Genomic DNA, 18,767 nt, shown 5'->3' with positions numbered 1-18,767 from the left:
GTTTAATATTAAAGTGTTTGTGAAAATCTTCTTCCAAAAAGAGAGCTAGAAGAAATAAATTGTGAGATGTTTATATCAGACACTCAAACATGTAACATATGGCATTATATAAAGATACATAGATGATTTAAGAAAAGCTTTTTGGCTCAGGTGAGCTAAAATCACCAATCAAAAACAGGAAATTTGTAAATAGATAAACTAACCTTTCAATAATTTCAATAAATAACATGATACAATCATCAATTACTAACAATATTGAATGGAGATGAGTGAAAAAAAATAAACACAATGACATGCGCAGGAAGCTTGTAAGTTAAATAATTTTCTGGTATGTACAAAAATTACTGGGGAACCTGATCAGAGAATTTGTTAAGGTGACCTATATACAGGAGTAAGCATATTCTGTGTGTAAAATAAAATATATTTAAAAAGAAAATATCCAAAGATTTACTGTTAGAAAAAAGCCAAAATAAATTTTATTTTGGATATGCTTGAAAAATTTAATAATTTAAAGAAATTCTGGATTTAAACTTCGTGTATAATAATTTGAGATTCATTTCATTTTTAAAATAACTTTCTTGAACATTACTGGAAGACACTGGAATAGTTTAGGTTGCATAAATTACATGACAATATCAACAGATGCACATTAAATACTTTTACAAAGATCTCTACAAAAAATACAGATGACCATTAAAACTGCATAAAATAAATGCAGTTTGCTCTTTATAGCTCTTAAAACACATGTATGCACTGTATACAAAAAAATTTTTCCTTGAAATACAAATCCAGCATGAGAAATAACCAAGATGTGACTACGAATAATAAATTACCAATAAACCTTTCTTGTAAGAATTTTTCATGCATAATTAGTGAAAAAAATATACCTAATATAAAATTTAAACTTCCATGTAACAGTACTAACATGAAAAGAGGAATGCTGCACACCAACATACAAAAAAGAATGCCTCTGTATTACAAAGAGTACCCATAGCACTGGCTGCACAACGTGCTGGGAGTTTTAGGAATCAACCTAAGTTTTCACCATTATGATAAGACTGTATCAAAGTATGAAGTCTCTCTAATCGGAGTCCTCGTCATCCCCGTAATCATTAGTATAGCTATTCCTGGGAGCAGCTGGAAATAGCAACAATGTAAATGTTGAGATCTATTTTTTGGGTTAAAAAAACATATATGTAAAACAAGAAAGAGAATATCACTACATGTATTCAATTAACCATTAATTAAAAGTCATCCTTGTTTATTTTTTTTTTATTCATTATAATAAAAGCTCTATTAAAATTGTTCAAGCATATATTATTGACACATCTACATTTAAGATATATGTTTTTGAGGTACGGTAATAAACAAATTGTTTCAGAAAATTAAGGTTAACAATTTTAAAATCCTCAGTGCTTTACCTGCTTGTTTAATTAAAGCTGCACATTCAGGATCTTTGGTGAGATCCAGAGGTAGTCTGTTCTCATTGTTCTTAATATCCACTCTGGCACCTTAACATAAAGAATTTCCAATAAACACGTAAGTGACATATAAAATTCATGTTCATCTTGTCATGGACTAACACTGAGAAATCATCAATTTTTAGGGGGAGGGGATGTAAGTGTTCAATTTTTTTTTTAATGACATGAAGTTCTTAGTAAAATACGTGAAATACATGTACAAATGTATGTACAAATTATCAAACTTCAGTACATGTATTACTGGGTCATATGTTAACTTCACAAAAGCAAATCCCATTAAAGCAATATTTTTCCCATTCAAACCATAAAAATCTGACCACATTAAAGTGAATGATTTGACAGACACTCACCTTTCTCAATTAACAGCTTGACAGCCTCTGCATGATTCTTCCAGGCCGCAGAGTGCAATGGGGTATCTCCTAACTTATTCTGTGAAAATTAAAAAAATAACAAAATATTATTATTAACTGGGAAGTATCCATCTTTAAAATCTTGATTGTTATATGCAATTGCAAAAAATTATTCCAAATATCCTCTGTAAAATGACCTGTTGATATACATGTATAAGAATTATTCCAATCAAACTGGAAACAACACAACTGCTAGCTGGTGTACATGTGAACTTTTACATGTGAAGGTATACTGTATCTGTACATATTTTGTACTGTATTAAAAGTTGACCGCAATCATTGAGTATAGCATTGTTGGCATAACCATGAATAAGCGCTACATATGTCTGAGCTGTGTATTTAAGAAATAAAGTCCGCATTTTCGTGAATGTTACAGGATAACCTCCGAGGTCGAGAAATGTTGTTTGAAAGATAAAAGCTGAGGCGTTAGCGGAGACTTTTATATTTCAAACATTTCGAGACCAAGGAGGTTATCCTGCAACATTCACGACAACAAGGACTTAACTTCTATTCTACAAAGATCATGAAGATCGCTAAAATATGCCTGATCGTTTCCTCTATAGAGAAACGAAATAGGTCACCATGTCTCAATTACGCTGTTCCATTTAACACCAGAGAGAAAATTTGTTTGCTTACATGTGTATGGAATGCAGACAATTTGAGCTTTCGTGGCATTAAAAATTATAAGCCTTTTTAAATTTCAAATTTGTTCGTTATATGTATTGATTAATTTTAATGAATATACAATAACAAAATCATGTTCCTGTTTAACTGCTTTATTGGTGTTTAAATGTGTAGGGTGGTCCGTGGAATAGTCCCGCTTGGGCTATAAAAACCTACATTCATCAATGACTTCATGCAATTTACAGTGTTCAGACTGCAAAAGACGACACATCAATGTGGTCTGAACAAGTATTTCATTTTAGAGTCAAATATTTATTTCAACAGTACAGGTTTGATACGTGTTTCTTTAACCTTTGCCTCTTACTATCTAACAAGAAAACAACAGACTATGAAATATAAATATTTAAACCCTGTCCATCTGTAATTAGAAATCACTTAACTGATATTAATGATCAATTTGAATTAATTTAGGAAATACTCCAGGAAATTAAAAGCCTCAATGGTTTACCTGAACGTTGACCTGACACTTAGAGTTAAGCAACATCTGCATGCAATCAATGTGTCCTCCATGTGCTGCCCAGTGTAGAGGGGTGGATCCAGCTTTATCTAGGGCATTTACAGAAACCTAGGAAAATTCCGAAAAAATATGCTGAATGTTGGAATCAGTCCTTACCAAATGGTTTACATTAAATTGAAGAAAAAACCCATTAAACTGTAGGAAAGCTATGAAATTATCCTCCATATAATGCGCATGTGTACATTTCCAAATTAAACTAGAGGTACTGTGAGCATTGAGCTCACTAAATGATACCCCCCGCCTCCCATATGGTTATAACTGATGACAAAGTCCATGTTTTGCCATGGCCGGGAAACCCAAAATATGTGTCAGATCAAAAAGTAAAATAGGAGGTGCACAATGGCAACATGTAATAAAGATTTTGTGAAAGTTTCATTAAATTTCACTCAGTGGTATAAGAGGAGTTGTGGATAAGAGATGGGTACCCTAAAGCGTAACAGACGGACGGACGGACGGCTAGACGGACGGACGGACGGACGGACGGACGGAATTACCGATTACTATATACCCTCCCGCTTTTCAAGCGGGGGGTATAAAAAAACAACAAGTTCAACCAGTTGAAAGTTCATTTTCTAACCTCAAAAAATATGAAGTAATAATAGATTAAACTGGTTCTTTATGACACTTGAAGCTTTAAATTGAGGTGCTAAGATGTAAAGAACATTTTAAAAGTGCTTTCTCTATTAAATCTACTTACATTATTTGATATGCATTCCCTCATAAAAGTAATATTTCCACGCTTGGCCGCTTCGTGTAAAGGGTAGTCAATAACTTCTGTATTCTTATCCACTGAAACAAAGAGAATAATGGTAATAAAATGTGATACAAAATAATAAAGATTTATTGGTTAATGCTCAAATATAATATTGGTGTATAACTTTAATTAATATTTTTTTCTAGCTCGATATATTTAGTTAATGAATTATCCTTTCAAAACTTAAGTGGAATGATGATAAGGCATTATCAATAACACTTGAATGTTGACTTCTAGCAAAATATAAACTTTAGTGTGCAAAGTGTGAGTATAATATACTACAGGCACATCAATAAATTATAGTCATACATTTATACTGTAGTTCCAAAAAATTCTGACATGACCTATTTTTGGGCTTCTATGAGTACTTCATTTTAAGTGAACCAAATTCTTTTTTTCCTCTCAAAGTTAAAATAGTTATTTTAAAATAAGGCCACTTGAATGCCATAGGTACATTATAAAAAGGAAATATGCAATATAAATGTCAATATGTATTTCTAAATAAAATATTATACATAAGGAGATAGAATAAATTTCTTGATATTTAAGCTGGAAGTAAAACATAAGACCAACAAAAATACAAACTACAAATATGTCCATAGGACATGAATGCCCAGCCGAGGGTATATTAGTAATGCAACATGAAAATTTGTATGAAATTTGATCTGAATATCTTGAAAAATGATGCAGTTGAATTGCATACATCAGTATATGTATCGCCATATGAAGATTGATACTAATTTAGGAAAAGTGAGGTCAAGGTCAAAGGAAAGGCCAAGGTCAATGAATGTTGATATAGTTGCAAAGCTCTCATCAGTATGTATAAGCATATACAGTTGAAAAAAATTATGAATGGTTTCTTTAAAACTGACATACACATAATTTGATAAAAGTGAGGTCAAAGATCAAATGAAAGGTCAAAAATGTTGATGTAGTTGAATTGCTTACATCAGTATGTATCAGCATAATAATTGATTCTAATATACGAAAAGTGAGGTCAAGTTAAAGGAATTAGGGCCAAAGTCAAAAATGTTGAATAGCTCTCATCAGTATATGAATTAAGTTTGATAAAATATCTTTGATGGTTTCTTTTAAACTGAGCTAAACACTAATGTAAGAAAAGTATGGTCAAGGTCAAAAGGAAAGTCAAGGTGAAAATGTTGATGCAGTTGAATAGCTCTCATCAGTATGTATCAGTATATGAAGTTTGACAAAAAATTCTTAGATGGTTTCTTTAAAACTGAGCTAAACACTAATATGAGAAAAGTGTGGTCAAGGTAAAAAAAGTTGATCAGTTGTATAGCTCTCATCAGTATGTATCAACATGTGAAGTTTGATAACACCATCTTGAATGGGTTCTTTAAAACTGAGATAAACACTAATTTAAGACAAGAGGCCCATGGGCCTTATAGGTCACCTGAGCTTCATGCAACAACTTTCCAGTGATTGAATTTGGTTCATGTTTTAAACCAGATGCTATAGCATTCACAATTTTGAAAGAGGCACCATTGATCATAACTATACACTTAGCAATTGCTTAGTTTGGATACTTAATACCCATAGGCAGGGTAGGGGAACAAAAAATGCAATTCAACTAATCAATAATGTATTCAGCAATTTTTAAATCAGCAGTGCCCCTACCACACATGAACCCCTGACACTAGGTCCACACACTGCACAATTTTTGAAAAGGCACCCCTGCTTTTCAAAAATATTTGATTTATCTATAACAGTGAACAGATTACATAGAATATGAGTCCTTGAGAGTTTAAATATTTTTTTCTTTCTGTTTCATTGAAAAGACAATCTTGAACCTCATTATTATTCCCCGATCACATTTATTTACGTTTTGGAGAAAAATCACCGAACTTAAATGGTTAGTACTGCTGAACGCTGCTTTTATTTCATCGTAAGTGTACTCGGGTTAATCCCTTAGCTATTTCAAATTTAGGCATATCAATAGCCATTAACAGAACCTATTTAATTTCAAAGTTAAGTTTGTTTTTTTTCTAGATCTGCGGGTGTTACTATTATAATATTACATTTAGCTATTTAGCCTCCATATGTCTGTATTATATCCGTGGATGCAAAGAATTTAACAATGAATAATTTTATTTCAGAAGAGCATGCAGTATAAAAACACATAAGGTGAAAACTTAATTATTCACACCTTTGTATATCAACTGGCCAATCGGGCATAATTACTGTCACGACAGCCGCCAGGGAGTACTTCAATATAACCATTACGAAAACAACTCATTATCACCTGTGGGAACCGATCAGTGGCTTCAATATAAGTGAAATTTCAATATATCCGATTTCAATGTAACCGTTATTTTAATGCAAAGAATATGAGAGGCAAAAACTGGGGATTTATTTCTATTTCAAAATAAGCGATTTCAATATAAGTGGATTAAGCTGTAGGTAGTTCATCTGCGTAATACCCAGGAGCAGAGAAGAAAATTTTCAAAGATTTAATGTATTTTCACTATATAATCAATAGAGCCCCACCCTAACACCAGAACCCCTGGTCCTGAGGCCATAAAATTCACAATTTTGGTAGAGGCACTCTTGCTCATCATTACTATGCAATTAGTTTATTTAATACCTAGGAGCAGAGAAGAAGACTTTCAAAGAATTAATGTATTTTCACTATATAATCAATAGAGCCCCAGCCTAACACTAGAACCCCTGACCCTGGGGCCATAAAATTCACAATTTTATAAGAGATATTCTTGCTCATCATAACTATGTACTAAGTTAGTTTATTTGATACCCAGGAGCAGAGAAGAAGATTTTCAAAGAACTAACGCATTTTCACTATATAATCTATAGAGCCCCACCCTAACACTAGAACCCCTAAACCTGGGGCCATGCAATTCACAATTCTGTTAAGAGGCACTCTTGCTCATCATAACTATGTACTTAGTTAGTTTATTTAATACCCAAGAGCAGAGAAGAAGATTTTCAAAGAATTCATGTATTTTCACTATATAATCAATAGATCCCCACCCTAACACCAGAACCCCTGACCCTGGGGCCTTAAAATTCATAATTTTGGTAGAGGCACTCTTGCTCATCATAACTATATATTTATTTAATACCCAGGAGAAGAGAAGAAGATTTTCAAAGAAATAATGCATTTTCACTATATAATCATTTTAGCCTCGCCCTAGCACTAGAACCCCCGACCCCAGGGCCATAAATTTCAAAAATTTAGTAGAGGACTCAATGCTAATTACAATCATGCAAACAGTTTGATTGCTTGATGTACAAGAGTAAAGAAGAAGATTTTTAAAGATTGCATTAAACTTAGTGGTTTTGGCCTCACCCCTCAGGCCCCGGAACAATATTTGTTCCCCTTCAACCATAGATGCTTTATGCAAAATTTAGTTGAAATTGGTTGAGTGGTTGCAGAGAAGAAGCTGAAAATGTTCAATTGTTAACTCAGAGTTTACTCAGGTGACCTAATAAGTGAGGTCAAGGTCAAAGGAAAGGTCAAGGTCAAAAAAATGTTGATGCAGTTGCATAGCTCTCATCAATATCTATCAGCATATGAAGTTTGATGAAATTATCTTGGATAGCTTCTTTGAAACTGAGCTTTGGACTGAGCTAAACACAAGTGTGACCGAAGGACAGACAGAAGGACGGAAGATGGACAAGACAAACACTATACGCCCCGGCCATTTTCATGGCCGAGCATTAAAAAATCTGACTAGAACTTTCAAATTATGATTATTGCCAATAGTTACTACCAGATGTATTTTTTACATTAAAACCTATTTTGAACATGTTCAACATGAACTTCCTACTCTCTGCAAGATTATAACCACAACAGACTACTAATAAATAAGTTACTGTTACAGGGATTTCAATGACCTCCCTCATTTAAACTCATTTTGTAAACTTTATTGATGCTTTAGTAATCTTCTTCCTGAATAAAGTATTATAATTGTACTTATCATAATTATATGGTCATAATTTGATAGACATATGTACTTTGTAGCCTTCTTTTCACACTAAATTTGACTGTGTATTGCATGATAATCAAGTCTATTTCATCAATGCATAGGGCTCTTGTTGTTTGTACCTACATACTGTACCGTAATCAATAATTTTCATATGCGATTTAATTTTTGCTGTTTTAGAGGTATGGAGAGACCTACAAATTAATGACCACTACAAAATGTTAAATTTTACATGCATTACCACTTGAAGATTTTCTGATCATCAAATCTCACCAAACCAATATTTTTTCCTCAAACCTCAAAAATTTGACTCCAAGTATATATGTGATTTTACAGTATCCAAGCCACCAGATCACTCCTCTCTCAGAATTTCAAGGAGCTTATTTTATATGACCTGTTTATAGATTTGTTTTATAAGCTGTTTTTTTAGACCTATAACAGTACTGTATGTTATATTCACTTATTTTATCTTTATAATTGCAAGTATCACCAAAATATTAAATGTATTTTATCATAAATTTTCCAAGAAAAGAGACAAATTGCCCCTAGTTCCTTGTTTTTATTTAACATTGAAACTCCTAGAAAGAAGTGTAAAATCTAAAACAAGGACTCACATTTAAGTATTTATTTCCAAGTTTCTTTTCTCGAGACTCACCGTAATTACTAGGAATAAGTCCCGTTTTGTCTCCACACTTGGCTTTCCACCAGTCAGAGTTGCTCATATCAAGAATATACAATGTATCACCTTCCTCAAAAGACAATTCATCACTCTAAAAAATACATGGTAGTATTTTGAATATTAGACCTGATAATATTAAACATCATAAGGCTTCTTGTCTCCCTTAGGGAGAATAAATAATTATACAGAATTGTTTTTTTAGCTTTATTTTTTTTGTTTGGTATAATCAAGTCATTAATCCAAGAAATGGTACACAAATTTGTAAACAAGTTGCTGTCCTTAAAAAAAATATGTGGACCATATGCATGTTTTTTCTAACTGAAATTCAATAAAGAAAATTTTACTGTAGGGAATATTCATGTAGGTTTGTTCACATATTCTACAATGATCTGCCTACTTTTGACTGATTGTAGTCTCAAAGCAAAATTGTTAAATTTTATCTCTGATTAGCGGCCTTTAGTTTTGTCAGTTTCAAAAATCGGGCTATTTTGATACATGTAACCCGTAATGGCTTGGACTTGACACCTGCTCTGGATTTATACGGAAGAAATCTATCATGGAAAAAATAGAGATCTGATAGTTCAGAAGTAGCACAGCTCTGTAGCACGCAGATTTTTTTTTGTCGGCGCCCCCCCCCCCCCCCCCCACACACACACACATTAAAAGCCGTTGCTACAGACCTTTACCAAACGATATTAAGATTGCTGGAATATTAAATTATTTTGCGAGCCTTGATGCACAAAACTAATGCCGGTGAAAACTTGTTCTATCTTTTAAAAGCTAGAACTAGTCGTTGAGTGACATTTTTCATTCAAGTTGTTATATCTATATACTGTAACTTCTTAAAATGCTTGTACCATAGAATCAATGTTTAGTTTGTATATAAAAGTGTATTTAAAAGAGATAAAATCGGATCTGCCAATGAAAATACAGGTGACTCTCGATCTCTCGAAGTTCAAGGGACCGCAAGAAAAGTTCGAGAGATTGGGTGGTTCGAGAGATAGAAAGTAGATAAAATCCGGAATTTTCAGTTCCGATCATAGATGTTCTACTATTATAAATACCGGAAGTATATGTAAATAAAGTCATTTAATTCACGTTTTTCAATCGTATTTTACAGGTAATTTACTTGATATCAACAGCAATGATCGTATTTCGACTAAATAAAACGAATTCCTAAAGTTTCAATATTTGTTTGTTCTTTTTTCATGACTACATGAAACCCGAATAGCATTGTCGGTTTGGCTATTCCGCGGTGTGATCGGGTCCTTCACCAGTGTTCACCAGATGATTTTAATCGGTATTCCGTCCTTGAGAAAGGAATTTTTGGTGCAATATTTGCAATACTGGGGTTATGTAGACTCCAATAAAAGTTCATATCTTTGGAAACTTAATAAAACAAACGTCTATAAATTATTTTCTTAAAATTGTCGTCTCGGTTTCAAGTCAAAATAAGTTGTGAATTCGTTTATAATTTACCAATATAATAACCAATTAAATATATCAACACGCGGACGACCCACAGGTGTAGTATCATCTATGTAAACACCCAATTAACACCTCCATGCCAGCCCCAAGCGTTCACTGTTTTCCAGGTAAGTCCAGGCTGCATCAATTTTATGCTTGATTGGCGAGTATACGCGCTGCAATCAAAACTTCGAGAGATAGAGAGTAAAATTCAATGAAATATGTGTAATGGGACCCATGTTTTGGTTCGAGAGATAGAGAACTTCGAGAGATAGAAGTTCGAGAGATCAGGAGTAAATTTACTTAGTTATATAGAGGGAATAAACGGGACCGAAGGTTCACTTCGAGAGATCAGAGTTCGAGCCATCGAGAGTCACCTGTGTAAATGCAATATGCAGATTTAGAAGTGCGATTTGCCAATGAATGGCATATTTTAATTCAAATAGGGCAAATTATTCTATGGTCAAGTTACCTAAGGTGCAAATTCTTTAGCATTCTCGCGCATGCGTAGCCTGTCGTTTGCCCATGGCATCCGGTTTAACCTCGCTTATATATTTACTGCGTGGACCTCAGGGTCCACGCAATAAAATGTGTATAAAGTGTACACAAATTGAAGTAAATTTCTTTTGCAAGAATTTCAAAACTCATGATTATAGGCTTCAAAGAAAAATAGGCTAAACTCACAGACACTTGTTTCTGTAATAAAATGTTTTCCCGAGTACAGAACAAATTAAAAAAATAATGAGATTAAAAGTTCAATTGCAGTGTTTAAATCTTGCAGTGAATAAAAAGAACTTGTTTATGTTTAATTTTCTATTTAAAACTTTACAATATTTTTCTGACATTATTTTAGATATTTAGGCAATCGAATCCCAGGAACATAAGATACATTTTTCAGTCAGAGAGCAGAGTTTTGACACTGTTTGCAGACTGAGATAAAATAAAAGACAAGTATGCATATATGGTTGACGTATGGATAAATTATCGTAGAATTGAGACAATGGTAATAAACAGATTGCCAAATTTTTGTTTCATGCTAAGAAAGTTTAAATGTCAGAGTGCAATTCTGGGAAAGGGGGTATGCCAAGTAATTCGGGGTTGGATACCTTGTGTCATTATTACATTGCAGCTCGCAGCAGATTAAAAAATTCTTACAGAAACAAGTGCCTGTGGCTAAACTAGACATTTGTGCATTTCATAAAACATTTTTTATTTTTCGATGCATCATGTCAATCATAATAAGTTACATGGTTAAGGAAAAAATCTTGCATCATGAAACTTGATAAGGAGAACATTTTAAATAAGTTACTTTTATTTTGATTTACTTACCTGTTGAGCATCATAGTGATACAGGGCTCTCACTACCTTAACATGACCTGATGTGAGAAAGAAAAAAACAAGAAATTAATACTAGAGTTGAATACTACATATCACTGTTCACTTGTATCACGACTATGAAGATAACACATTAATAATGCACCGGGACAATACTGCACAATAGCGTAAGTTTGATTAAGTGTGTCAAACAGGACATAATATATTGAAAGTCGACATCTACAGTGTATACATGCATATCGATAAATGCACAGAAAAAATAAACAATCCCCACCTCAGAGAAAGGGACTGTAACGTTTACCTGGCTTTGGAACAGGGGGAGGTGGCCTGCTGGGTCTTGCCGTGGACGTCATACCGCAAGCACGAAGAAAAAGAGATATAAATCGGCTTCGACAGGGAAGAGGAAGTATTTCCTGAATTTTTATTTACATGCAGCGAGGAATGTCGAGCCCGACAAATAAAATATCGGAACACAAGCCCGATGTTGAAGATACCCCACATTATGAAAAAAGGCCTAAATAAAAAAAAGGGGGGTAAACAAGAAATACATGTAGGTAAACACACTTATTTATAATTAAAAACCAGAAGTCTCTGACAAGACTGTAGCTCTACTAGTTTGTATTTTGTAACAGAGGAAGAGATGACTACTGAGTAGCATATAAAATTGCACTTTTAAAAGCAATTAATAATATTGAAATTGATCATTAAAACTGTAAAAAATGAAAGAAAAAGTGACCAAGCTCACATACTCCATGCTCCCCAAAACTCAATGTGCTCGAAATCTTGGGAAAAAAATTTTAATTAAGGAATCGTAATTTCCGGTAATTATGCACATTAATTTATACATAGTGTGTCCTAATTAAATATCTGCAAAGTTTGATGTTCGAAAGTCTGTGCAGCGGTTTATGAGGAGATGCGCTGACAAACTGCTCATCGTTATATTTAAGATATCCCTAAAAATCTAAGTTGAAAAGTGCCGAAATTCCCAGAAAAATAATTAAAGGATTCGGAATTTCCTGGTAATATGAACATCTATACATTGTGTACTCCTAAATATCTCCAAAGTTTGACGAAATTCTGTGTAGCAGTTTATGAGGAGTTGCGCTGACAAACTATATTCATCGATCTCTATATTCAAGGTATGGACAAAAATCTAAGTTGAAAAGTGCCAAAATTCCCAGAAAAATAAAGGAATCAGAATTCCCTGGCAATTAATATATATAATATATATATATAATTATTAATAATAATTAACACACTGTGTCCTAAATACATTGTATCTCCAAAGTTTAACGAAATTCTGTGCAGCGGTTTATGAGGGGTTGTGCTGACAAACTGCATGCTCATCTCTTAATATTAATAGTATGGCCAAAAATCTAAGTTTTTAGTGAGGAAATTCTCGGAAAAAATAAAGGAATCGGAATTTCCTGGTAACATGCACATCTACACATTGTTTCCTAAAAATCTGCAAAGTTTGACGAAATATTCCATTTTGTGGTGGACATAAATTATAGGATCTCTAAATTCATACCTTGAAAACCACGAGTGGCATGCATGCGCACTCTGTGAGTGAAGTATATCAACTACAAAGGGCCCAGGGGATATATCAATAGAATATATATGCACCAGACATGGATTTTTCATATAATATTCTGCTAGACCTTAATTTTAGACCTAGAAACATATGGGATGGTTAAAAGTCACAGCACATGCATATATACATGCACCTTTTACCCATAGGCACTCTGTGGGTGAAGCAAGAGCAAGCTTCCAGGGCCAAACTAGGAGAGAGCTAGAAGATATGCTCCAGACAAGACGCTTTAAACAATGAGTGTATTTTTTAACCTTGACTATATTAATTTTTGTTCAATTTCACTGCACAGTCATTGACCGGTGCACTCTGCGAGAATTAGTACGAACCACAATGGACCCAGGGGAGAGAAGATATGCTCCAGACAAGGATATTTCATACAATGAGATGACCTTAACCTTAGAAACATGGTTCAATGTCACTGCATACCCTTTATCCAAAGGCACTCGGTGGGTGAAGTATGAGCCAGATTAGGACAAGAAGAGATAAGATATATGCTTTGGAGATCTTGATTCAGGCAGACTGATCACTCTAAGGTGCCAGAAGAGAGGGACCCTAATAACAGATTTTGCAAAATCTATATGACATCACAGGAGGCTGGAAATACCTTAAAAATAATTTTGACGGTAGCCCTGCAGGGAATAACAGAATATGCCTCAAATATTAGATAATATTTACATTTATGATGTCTTGTTTGAGATAAAATTATAAATAGTCAATGAACTTTATCTTTCGGGCATCAATGTACTGGTTTATCAATAGGCATGGCTAAAAAATCATGTGCATGCAGGGCGGGACAAATAAGAGACAAGATTATATAAGCACGGCTTGTAGCATGTGTACGTACCATATGTAAATATAAGGAATAACTGTCAGATTTTTCAATTTCATGATGATGATCAATCAATCGGCTTGCGTGATAATTACCCCCCGGGGTCATGATTTGAACAAACTTGAATCTACACTGACTGAGGATGCTTCCACATGAGTTTCATCTTTCCTGGCCCAGTGGTTCTGAAGAAGATTTTTAAAGATTTTAATTTTCCTAGTATATATTCCTTAATGTAAACCTTTGATCAGCCATTGTGGCCGTGCCCTACACCTGGGGGTCATGATGTGAACAAACTTGAATTTACACTACCTGAGGATGCTTCCACATGTCGAGTTTCACCTTTAAAATTCCTGGTCCAATGGTTTTGGAGAAAAAGATTTTTCAAAATTTTTCCTATACATATTCTTATGTAAAAATTTGATTAGCCATTGTGTCCCCGCCCTACCCCCTGGGGTCATGATTTGAACAAATTTGAATCTTGCTTCCACATGCACAAGTTTCATCTTACCTGGTCCAATGGTTCTGGAGGAGAAGATTTTTAAGAAAAATTCCTATATATTCCTAAGTAAAACTTTGATCAGCCATTGTGTCCCCAGCCTATCCCGGTAGGGGGGGGGGGGGGTTGGGTTCATGATTTGAACACTTGAATCTATACACTAGCTGAGGATGCTTCCAGACATAAATATCATCTTTCCAGGCCCAGTGGTTCTGGAGAAGAAGATATTTAAAGATTTTCCTTTATATTCCTATATAAACCTTTGATCAGCCATTGTGGCCCTGCCCTACCCCCGGGGGGTCATGATTTGAAAAATTTCAACTTACACTACCTGAGGATGCTTCCACATGTCAGTTTCATCTTTCCAGGCCCAATGGTTCAAGAGAAGATTTTGAAAAGATGCCTTTAATTTTTCATTAATTCATAATTATCTCCCCTTGGAAGAGGGCTTGGCCCTTCATTTAGAAAATTTGAATCCCCTTCACCCAAGGATACTTTGTGGCAAGTTTGGTTGAAATTGGCTGAGTGGTTCTTGAGAAGAAGATGAAAATGTGAAAAGTTTACAATGACAACGACAATGACAGACAATGGACAAATTTTGATCAGAAAAGCTCACTTGAGCCTTTCACTCAGATAAGCTAAAAAGTCACTGAAATGACTGGGGTGAACTTATAATACAAAAAACTTTTCCTCTGCTTTAAGGGCTTGGAACCTTCTGCTTGAAAAAATGCAAATCCCAAATGGAAGAAATTGATTTTTTTTTCAAGCAGGCAGCATTAAAAGTTTTGTGCTTTTTTTCTACTGTTATGCCTTTTTTTGGCTCTTTGATTATTTTTAGAGCCTTTTTTTTTGTTGGTTTTTTTGGTTTTTTTTCAGGTTAATTGTTTCATATCCTTTTGTTGTCGCCTTTTTAGTTTTTCTGTTTTTTTTTTGTTTTTTTTTTTTCAATGTTTTCTTTTTCTTTCTCTCTTTCTTTTACATTTGGTTTTGATTTTTGAAATTGCACAAAACTTTGGCATTTGAGATCTTAATACAATTTAACAATTGACATTTGCAGGTACATGTACTTTCATTACAGAACTAATCACATCAATAATAAATGCTGACTTACACTCAATATCATGTACGTACAATAAATTCTTAAGTGAATTTGTACAGACTTATTATAATCACAAATAAAAACCAGAAGTCTCTGTCGAGACTATAGCTCTACTGGTTTATACTTAAAACAAAGGAAGAGAAAAGTAGCAGTTGGGACTTGAGACTTTAAAACAGCAATAAGTAAAAAAAAATGATCCTTGCTGCTAATCAAAAGAAAAACAGATGCACAGAATTATGTATCTTAGTGTAGTCTACTTGTGTGACAAGTTATATTGAAATTGGACCAAAACTGTAGGAGGAGTAGCATTTTGAAAGAATTTTACAGAAATTTCTATTTTTAGTAACCACGGCAACACTGTTCATCGAAATCAAAAACAAATGCACAGAATTATGTATCTTAGTGTAGTCTACTTGTGCCAAGTTATATTGAAATTGGACCAAAACTATAGGAGGAGTAGCATTTTGAAATAATTTCTCAGAAATTTCTATTTTTAGTAACCACGGCAACACTGTTCATCGAAATCAAAAACAAATGCACAGAATTATGTATCTTAGTGTAGTCTACTTGTGCCAAGTTATATTGAAATCGGACCAAAACTATAGGAGAATTAGCATTTTGAAAGCATTTCACAGAAATTTCTTTTTTTAGTAACCAAGGCAACACCGTTCATCGAAATCAAAAACCGATGCACAGAATTATGTATCTTAGTGTAGTCTACTTGTGTGCCAAGATATATTGAAATTGGACCAAAACTGTAGGAAGAGTAGCATTTTGAAAGAATTTTACAGAAATTTCTGTTTTTAGTAATCACGGCAACACCGTTCATCAAAATCAAAAACCGATGCACAGAATTATGCATCTTAGTGTAGTCTACTTGTGTGCCAAGTTATATTGAAATTGGATCAAAACTGTAGGAGGAGTAGCATTTTGAAAAATTGTTTACAGACAGACAGACAGACAGACGGACAGACAGACGGACGGACGACGGACGCATTACTATCGCATAAGCTCTTCTGGTCTCTGACCAGTAGAGCTAAAAATTATATTACATTAAAGCAAAACAATGGATAAAAAAATATTATTTACATTAATTAGAATATTTTCAAAATGAACATATTTATCTCATTGGCAGAAAAAATGGATGCCTAGTCAGTGTTGGGGGAAACTGGAAACCGGTCAGCACCCAGAGAAAACCCACATGTCTATGTGGGCAACCCCAAACCCTCTCACAACTCAGATACCTGTATCCAAAACAAAGTTCACAAAAAAAATTATTTTGGATAACAAAAATGGATGTGCCTTAATTAGTTTACATGTGTGCTTCCCAGATCTGGCTTTCTGCACTGTCATCTTTCTTTGTCTTAAATTTCTCCAAATATGATCACAAGGATATGCCTCTTCAATACTCTTATTTTCTGTCAATGAATTAGAATTAATTAAGATAATCATAGATAACCATTAGGACCAACAAAGTAAAATGATTAAAAAAGTCATACAAAAATGGCATACACTTGGGCAACTTATTCCCATACCTCAGGGCTACTAAAAATAGAAGTTTATACTTCAGCTTCTGTCAAATAGCTACATAGTATATTAGACAAGAAATAAAGAAAAGAACAGACGTTTCTTAGCAAAATATTATATAGCTCTAAGTTGATATTTTTTTCTGCTTTTCATGTTGATTTTAAATGTCATATACCTGATCAGTGTCAGTAATCCATTGTGGCAAGTCTTGCTGTTAGAAAGGTCAATGTCCATCAATCTTGTCTTTTACATTTGTTTTTACCAATTTCTGGCTGGCTGTAGCGGCTCATTTCCATATCTTGAAGAGTCAACTTCCATCAGTCTTGTCATTTTCTAGGTTCTTCCACCAATTCCTGTCTGTAGCTGTAATTATTTCCTGGACTTCTTGGAGGGCAAATGTCCATCAGTTTTGCCCTTTTTCAAGTTGCAATTAACTCCTGTCTTGTTGTGGCTGCTCATTACCTCTTCTTGGAGGAAAGGCAAAGATTCATCAATATATATCTTTTCAAACTGTGTCCACCAATGCCTGTTTGACTGTGGCTGCTCATTTCCAAATCTTGGAGGGTCAACAAGTCCATCAGCTTTGCATTTTACACCAGTTGCTAACCCGGCCGTTTCCTGTAAGGCTGCAAATCCCTTTTTCCACATTGTTGAAGAAACACTTCACAGACAAGCTATTATCTTATGAAACTTCCTCTTCAGCCTGTCGGATGCAAGTTACATTTTTTAATCTCTTTTCAGGGATGGGGTGAAAGGGGTAATGGATACCAAGTCCTTTAGTTTCTTTAGCTATAGCTGTCTAGGAGTAAAAAGGTAATAAGAAGGTCAAATGAAGTAAAAATGAGGAACAAAGAATCACAGAGAATGGCATGCTGGGGGTAACTAATTCCCATACCTGAGGCTTCCTTGTCATTCATGTCAAGCACATCCACATGACTTCATTATACCCCCCCGCTTGAAAGGCGGGAGGGAAAATAGTATTCAGTATGTCCGTCCGTCAGTACGTCTAGCTGTCTGTATGTCTGTCCGTCTGTTATGCTTTGGGGTACCCATCTCTTATTAGCAACTCTGCTGAATGAAATTTGATGAAACTTTCACAGAATATTTATTACATATTGCCATTGTCCACCTCCTATTTTATTTATTGATCTGACACATATTTTGAGTTTCCCACAATGAAACATGGACACAGCCATTTATATTCATAAGGGAGGTGGGGGGTATCATTTAGTGAGCTCATTGCTCACAGTACCTCTAGTTTGAGTCTCTACTGGGTATACTGTCACCAAATCGATCATCAAAACACTATAAAATAGAAAATTAACAAATTCTTCAACATTTATCTGTATAAAACAGAAGTACATGTATTAAAAAAAGTGAGAAACATTATATGTAAATGAAATATAATTTAGAATCAAGGATCAAATATTCCTTTGCTTTTCTTTTTCAAATATATAGCCTTGGAACATTGATTATATTACATACCTGATCAGTGACCGTTATCCACTGTGGTAAGTCTTGCTGTCAGGAAGGTTAACATCCATCAGTCTAAATGCCATTTCCAGGTTTTTCAACCAATTCCTTCCTGCATGGCTATGGCTGCTCAGTTCCACATAATCTTGGACAAATCAGCATGCTGGGAGTCTGGTCATCACCAATGCATTTAAATCTACCAATTTTTCCCACTAATACCTGGTAGATTACTTTTTCCACAAAGACAATGTCCACCATATTCCTCTTCAACTTGTCAAATGCAAGGGTCTTATTTTAAACATTGCCAGCTTATAATTCTCTCATTTGCATAAAAAGAGGTGTGTGTAGGTGGGAGAAAGGTGGGGTACCTGTAGAGAACCCATGTGTCCAAATATTTATTTTATTTTTCACTGAATAAAAGATTACAAAGCTCACCTCAGAGTTAACTTTTATG

At 34.2% G+C, this 18,767-nt stretch overlaps 1 protein-coding gene across 1 annotated transcript; it reads right to left on the bottom strand.

The window, feature by feature from the left end:
* Window positions 1-57: 57 nt before the first annotated feature.
* LOC134279432 (osteoclast-stimulating factor 1-like) lies at window positions 58-11,738 on the bottom strand. The gene is made up of 8 exons (XM_062761831.1): window positions 11,597-11,738; window positions 11,290-11,336; window positions 8,470-8,584; window positions 3,790-3,881; window positions 3,024-3,140; window positions 1,832-1,910; window positions 1,422-1,511; window positions 58-1,137 (listed from the first exon to the last, which is right to left on the bottom strand). The coding sequence occupies exons 1-8, from the start codon at window positions 11,646-11,648 to the stop codon at window positions 1,082-1,084; spliced, it is 648 nt and encodes a 215-aa protein (XP_062617815.1). The 5' UTR covers window positions 11,649-11,738; the 3' UTR covers window positions 58-1,081.
* Between the last annotated feature and the right edge of the window lie 7,029 nt (window positions 11,739-18,767).

This window comes from Saccostrea cucullata, unplaced genomic scaffold (genome assembly GCF_032062105.1).
Source record: "Saccostrea cucullata isolate Sc308-1 unplaced genomic scaffold, CSIRO_AGI_Scuc_v1 ctg13259, whole genome shotgun sequence".
Taxonomy (NCBI): Eukaryota; Metazoa; Mollusca; class Bivalvia; order Ostreida; family Ostreidae; genus Saccostrea; species Saccostrea cuccullata.
This window is presented reverse-complemented; position numbering and strand designations above follow the sequence as displayed.